The 7,527-nt window shown below is 37.2% G+C and overlaps 1 protein-coding gene across 1 annotated transcript in view; it reads left to right on the top strand.

Annotated features, from left to right (window-relative positions):
• Positions 1 to 6,130: 6,130 nt before the first annotated feature.
• The window catches only part of LRP2 (LDL receptor related protein 2), a 78,719-nt gene continuing 77,322 nt past the window's right edge, over positions 6,131 to 7,527 (top strand). Inside the window, exon 1 of the mRNA XM_053471642.1 lies at positions 6,131 to 6,247. Coding sequence (XP_053327617.1) covers positions 6,157 to 6,247 — 91 coding nt within the window. The 5' untranslated portion in view covers positions 6,131 to 6,156. The remainder of the gene's footprint in view (positions 6,248 to 7,527) is intronic.

Here is a 7,527-nt window from a genome sequence, read left to right as displayed (position 1 = left end):
TACAGACAAGGTCTGAGGAATATTCTGTTATATTAGAAAACATCTGCATCTAGACAGAAGGACAATGTTGTGATTTAGATTAAAACTGCCAGAAGAGCTAGGTTAATATATATATATAATGGTACTAGAGAACCAGGCCAAAACTGGCTATTGGACTGTTGGAGCAAATGTTTGCTCCCAAACTGCATGCCTGTGCCATCTATGCCCTCAAACAGTCCGTCTGTGCCATCTTTACCACCAAACAGCCTGATTGTGCCATCCTTGCCCCTAAACAGCTTGTCAGTGCCCCCAAACAGCCTCCTTGTGCCCAGGGCAGTCTTTAACGCAGGGCAAAGGGAGCGGCTGTCCCAGGCCCAGTCACTCCTGGGGGGGGGGCAAAGCAGCTGCTTCTTGAGCCTGCACAACCACTTGTCTTTACCTGCTCCCCAAGCCAGAAGATGCCAGGTCCCCCTGACAATTTGCATTTTTCTTCATGCATACTCTTGTAGGACAGGAGAAATGTCAGAAATTAAAAAATCAATAAAGGGACTTTTTTAATTAAAATATAGTATTTATATTTAATTTCAGAAATGGTATTGACCATTTACATTTTAAGGGGTTAACAGTGCATTGTTAGCAGACTTTTCAACAAACAGGCTATAATGTGGAAGGGTTGACTTATTATTAGTTTATATAGATATATATATATTCTTGAATTGGCATTTCAGGAACACTATGAAAGAGCGTGACCCCATCCTCTTTTGATATCACATGCATTTGCTTCCTGTGTCATGAAGGGGTTAACTGCAGTAGTGTACCCCATCCTCTTTTGATATCACATGCATTTGCTTCCTGTGTCATGAAGGGGTTAACTGCAGTAGTGTACCCCATCCGCTTTTGATATCACATGCATTTGCTTCCTGTGTTTGTGAACGCCCCTTTTAATAATTAGTAGTATCAAATTAAAAATACGCTTCCAATTTATTTTTATTTTTAAATAGTTCTGCTTTTGCACAAGATGTTTTTAAGGAAGCTGCATGTTAGCATTTTGTGTTCAAACTCTGTTATCTTAGCCCAATCTACTCGACAAACACCCTGACTCATTATACTACCTGGGATAAACAACATAATGCCTTCTCCAGCCAAACACTCTCACTAATGAAAGGAGGAATAGTCTTCATTAGCATTGCCATAAAGAGTCAGCTCAGTGTGGTGACTTGGCAGGGAAGGAAACCCAAAATATGACATAACTGACAACAATGGCAGCCTCCAGTCTGCAGATATCAGAAGTTTATTGGAGCAATAAAAGGTTTTGTCGATGCTAATCTACATTTAGCAAAATATTACCGGATAAAGGACTGGACTGTTTGTTCTACGAAAAGAAATAAAATAAAATTCCATGTGACCTCTTTAAACGTCTTTTGTATGTGTTACTATATGTGTGTGAGTATGTGTGTGTGTGTTAGTACGCATGTGTATGTATGTAAGTGTTTGTGTATGTGTGTAAAAGTATGTCACTGTGTCCATCATGAGTCTTGCAGGGGGCCGCATATTTTTGTTACGTCACCACTACCCAGACCCCCTAGACCACAGAGGGATGGTTTCTTTATTTTACAGATTCATAATGACTTTCAAAAACTTTAACAGGATATGTGATCTGGATTTAGCACAATTCAGTTTACTTGAAGCTACACATAAATAGTGAAAACCCCACATATACATGTAATAAATAGGATAAGGGGATGGGCACACAAAAGATAACACACAAAATCAGAATATTTATAAAATGTACCAATATGCATAAAAAGGAAAAAGAGGTCAGCGACAGGAGAGGGTGGAGATGCCTCAACATTTCGGCTAGGTGCCTTTCTCAAGGGTGATCAAGATCAATATTTTTTATAGGGATTTGGATCCCAGCCATGGATTGTCCTTCCTAAAGAAGGACATTTAGAAGGTATTATGTGTTTTGGTTCTTTTGCTGCTTGTCTTCATGATTAACATAGAAACATAAGAGTTTCAATTGGTATCCTGTGGAGGATCAGGACCTCTATATTGTCTTGCTCACTACAGTGCAGTTATATAATGTCTTGGTATGTATAACAGATTTAGACAGGCAGGAGCACAAACAAATGAAAATGGGTAAATAGCAGCCACCAGCATTTAACCTGGAACAACATTAGCAATGGAACACTATTAAAGAAGACGTAGAAATGGAAGCAGAAGCGCAAGTTATGGGCAGAGAAGGTAGGGAAACATTTATAGAGTGTGAGAGAGAGAACAAGAGAGTGAGTCAGAGTGAATGAGAGTGATTGTGGGCACTGGCCAACAAATTTTGTTCCAGAACTAAAAATGCCCAAGCAAATGGGCAAGGAACATAATTTGTTGCCGAAAATAATGGGCCAGCAAACAAACTGAAAAATTTGTCTAAACCATTTTTGGTCCATTTGTACATGTCTGATATCTAAAGGCTCAATAACCTTTTTGATAAAATATATATACGCTTCACAAGTCTGGAACAGATAGGACATTTAGTAGATCTGGCTGAAGTTGGCTTAAACCACACTTTGTCATGTACAATTAATCTTAATTCACAATTCACGGAGTCATTCGAGGTTGATCAAGTAGCACCCCAGGCAATAAGTCTCTCTGTTGCACCCCGCACATGCACACTCCATGTGTTTTTTAAATTTAGAATGCCAATGTACTAATCATAGACACCCCCCATTACAGATGCTTTTGTTATGCCCCGACAGGCACTAGGCCTACTTACACACATTGCTGACATTGTCTTGAGTAACTGCTGGCATCCACCTGTCCAGTTGCCCTAGGTGGCTGCCTAAGTCACCTAGAACTATAACCAGCCCTCGAGTCACTTATAGACGCTATAAATTTTTCAGAAAAACTGAAACAGACTAGTTATCTGCTGGGACACGTGGATATGGACTTGGTATCTACCTAGTAACCTGAACCCCAACAGATCTCAAAGGACAACAGGACCTTCCAAGACCAGTGTAGTTATGGGAGAGTTGACTGCCAATAATTGTTATCTTGAAAAAAATTCAAAGCATTATTAGAACGTTCATCCTATTCTTATTGTAAAAGTTCCTGGTTAAATTTAATGTTGTATAATCTTTGGGGTTTTTTTTTGTTAAAATGTTTTGTAACATTTTTCAAGGGTATACAGTGCTTTTTGTACACTGTGGGAACTTAACATATTTTAGTTTTAGATCCTGTTCCCTCTATAGAAATATTTCAAGAGAAATCATTCCTATTCCTTCATAATATAAAAATATTGTCTTTTCTAACTTCAGCTTTCATGAGAAATCATACAAACTAAGGCTCACATGAAGACTAAGGCAATCTGGTAGCTGGTGTTAAATTCACTACATTTGTGAATAATATAAAATATGTTTCTGGATTTTTTTTAGCCACACGGTTCATTTAATCCCCAACGTGGTACTTTGTACCACTTACAAAGTATATTTATATTTATGTTATGAAGCCAGTTTATGAAATGAGGTTTACGTGCGGTTTACATATAAATCCTTCACTTGAGTTGCCTTGTGCACTCAGTGTCACTGGTTAACTAACACAGGACATTCTTTGTGTTAATATTATTGTATAGTTTAGTTTTATTTAAGCAATTAACTTCTGGATGATCTTTCTAGAATATCACCCAAGTGAAAGAAGTGAAATATCTCCCTTGTTTAAAATACACGTTAATGATGTCAACAATTATTAATTGGGAAAAAACATCAATGCATTGCAAACAAAATAGTTAATCTAAGGCTATATACTGTATACTGTATATTTGCACAATAATTTGGTGACATCACAATTGTGTATCAAAAATTATCATAATTCTGTACAGTTCCTTCTAACAAATCTAAGCTGCGGCCACATTATATAACACTTATTTTACTATAGAATATTTGAAAATTATATGGGATATTAAAGCAATTTGATTTATGAGGCTTGTTCTTATGTTAGTATATACATAAGAACAAGTGTGTGTAGATAGATAGATAGATATAATATATAAGGCTAACAGATGGTAATCTTGTAAGCAGGGCCCTCTTTACCTAATGTATCGGTTCACCTTAGTCTGTCAGTTCTAGTTTTGTCAGACCCCTGGAATATATGTATGGTAAGAAGCGCTGCGTAAATTGTTGGTGCTATATAAAAGATAAAATTGCTAATAATAAAAGCAGAGTTAATTAATGTTAGACTGTTGTATAATCTAATTAAAAAGGAGATGCACTTAGTAGCAAGATGGAAGGGGGTGTCTAGGTTTTTCACCCCCCCCCTGCCCCTCTCTCCCTTCAGTTTCAGCCTTGTTTTGGGATTAAAACAACTTGAGAGTTTCAGCTCCATAGAGAATCTCAGCTGGTGACGTTTGCCTAGAATGATCCTCACTGTGCAGCCACGACAAGAATTCCAGCGAGTTGGCAACACTGAAACAAAGCATAGAACAATAGGGAAAGCCCTTCAGTGCAGAAAGGAATTTATCAAGCACAGGCTTCTCGCAGTGACAGGAGACATAGGAGACTAGAAAGGAGTCTTTAGAATAATTGACATGTTAGACTTCTAGGAGGGGAGAGCTCTTTTCTCTTTCTCACTTTCTCTTTGAGATTCCAAAGGTGCTGGAAAACGAATTGGAGTTTATTCACTAAAGGGAGAGTTGGTAGGAGAGTTTGCGAGAGAGATGTGGTTTGAACCCTCTCATTTAAATATTCATTATGAAGAGCTTTAATTTCCCCTAGTTGCTTGACCCTGGTACTGATTGGTACCAATACTCACCCTGAACCTGCATGAATGATATGTGGGCTAATTTGCATCTGGGGTCTCTGCCAAGTCTTTGCAGTGTTTGTTTTATCGGTCGACTTTTGTTTTTATTAAAACATCAATTTGTAGTAATTCTTTTTTCAAAGCAGGATCCTTTTTTTGCTAACAAAAGGCATGAATTTAACACCGCCGTGGCTGGCAGTAAAGAAGAAAAAGAGGTTGAGCACCACCAGAGTAAAATATTAAAAGTATTTAAACGGATGTGCTTTAATCTGGTCGCTAAAAACAGTGAAATCCTAAAACCTAATAATAACCAACAACAATAAGCGTGACTGTGAAAAAAAACATGGTAGGTTGTAAATCTTAACTATTCTACCCCTCCCCCAACCAAACTTTCATACAAACAGGATAAAAAATCAAATTTATATATATATATATATATATATATATATATATATATAGGCATTGAAGGTTATACACACTAATAGGACCTTTTATTACTATGCTTAGAAATCCCAATAGTGGTTCTCAGAGCTGTTTATGTTGTAATTAAAAAAAGCCAAAAAAAATAATACCAATTTTTTTTTTATATATCATGGATATATGCAGTCAATAATTGCTGTAGTTTATAATCTTATCTAAATAATACACCCCTTCAGAAAGCTTATAGATACATTGTTGACATTTTCATGATGTGGCTGTTTGGTTATGGCACTTAATCAGTTAACATCATGAATGTGCCACATTTTCATATGCAACATAGTATACAATACTGTAAATGAAATCATTCTAAGCACTCTTACAGCAAAAGATCGATGCATCTTGCTACTATAGAGAAGTGTATCACATTAATAGTAATACAATTGTACAATTAGATGTATATACATATATATATGTATGAGTATATATATATGTGTGTATGAGTATATGTATGTGTGTATGTATGTGTGTGTGAGTATATATATGTATGTGTGTATGTATTTGTGTGTGAGTATATGTATGTGTGTGTGAATATATATATATATATATATATATATATATATATATATGTAGGTATGTATGTATGTATGTGTGTATGTATGTATAGGGTATTTTATATCCTTGTATAGTACTCCTGAGTTTCTTTTTACCCCCCTGTCCATTATTAGAGGCTAGAGGACTGAGCACGGTGTGATTAAGCCATGCTGGTTCCCTGGTTGCAAGGTCTAAAGAGCTTTATGTGATGTCTGGAGGGTGGGAGTTTATTGCCCAACAGAACACGCCTTTCTTCCACAACTAGCTGGATAAGAAAAAAAAAGACAACCACTTGGCTACTTAAGGAGGAATTCACTTTGGTGTGACTTGGGCCAGCTTTCTGCTAGCAGGCTGGTCCATTCTCCCCATGAGACAGAGATGGGAGCTCTCACCAGGATGCAGGGACCTGTTTCTGCCCTCACACTGGGGCTGATTCTCACTTTCTGCATACAGAACACACATTCCCAGGGTAAGTCTTCTAACCATTTCTCTGCTTTCCCTGCAATCTCCCAAGACTTCAAATACATTGTAGCACTGCTGCCTACTGTGTATCAGCAATAGGAGGAGAAACATTACAATAATATTATTTCAAAAATAATAAAAACTTTATTTAATGATTTCATGACTGCAGATCTTTATTACATGCAATTTATACATGCCCTAGAAATAAATTGGGCTTTCTTAAGATATACTTCTAAGAAATAATGAGACATTTTTGGAGTTGATAAGTATTTGTTTGCCATTAGCTACATAATAATAATAATCATAATAATAATCATAATATTTATTATGTTATTGTTTATGGAAGCAGCATTATTCACTAAATAATCTAAAAGAAACATATATGTATATCTCTAATCATGTTTCATATACTTTTTACATCTCTTTAAATCCAGTGTGATGACATCATATTAACAATTAAATGCATAGCTTGCCTTCGTATAGAATTACTAACCAAATAATGGTCTCTTAACGATGCTTTCGTGTTTTTCTTTATATAATCTGCCCAAATTGTTCAAATGGTCCTGTGTGCGCATGTTCTGGCCAACATCCAGGAATAAGTTGCTATACATGGCGATGCTCTAATGCCACGGGCAGCTTTGTCTCTTTGAGCAGGAGAAGAACAATTCACCAAGAGTTTCTGCAGCAGCTTAGGCTTGCCAGCAGGACCCTCTTTACCTAATGTATCGGTTTGGCCATTTAAAGAAACACTAATAATGTTAATAATAATCATGAATGCCACTGGCTTTTTTTTCTCAATTTCAAGTTTCAAGGTAAATAACGGATGTTTTCGAACTGCCGACAGGATGATACCTTGGTTCAGTTAAGATTTACCCCCCTCCCCTTCCTAGTTAAAAAGCTACCAGCCTGTTGCCCCCGAACAGATGTTAGGTCTCCTTGTATCACAAAGCCTTTCTTAGCTACAGTTTAGAAAGAACTTTTTTCCTTGGGCTTTACGGTTGCCTGGCAACCAAACCTAGCATGTGACTAGCAGACAATCTTTGGAGTGTGGGCCTGTTGCGCTAATCTATGGGTGATGGAGTCTTCCCCTTCACTTCGCTGCTCAGAACCCCCTCCCCGGCTCTCTTGTCCTGTGAACAACTTAATTGCAATACAATGAAAACGAAGCTCCATTGTTGTGGGCTTAACTGTAGTCGCAATTGATTTCCTGGACTATGTATTGGCAGTGCCACCGCGGGGTTGCATAGACATATTCACATAGTAATCAGCTTTCTTTTCTCAACTCCC

The sequence above is a fragment of the Spea bombifrons genome, chromosome 7 (genome assembly GCF_027358695.1).
Source record: "Spea bombifrons isolate aSpeBom1 chromosome 7, aSpeBom1.2.pri, whole genome shotgun sequence".
Lineage (NCBI taxonomy): Eukaryota > Metazoa > Chordata > Amphibia > Anura > Pelobatidae > Spea > Spea bombifrons.
This window is presented reverse-complemented; position numbering and strand designations above follow the sequence as displayed.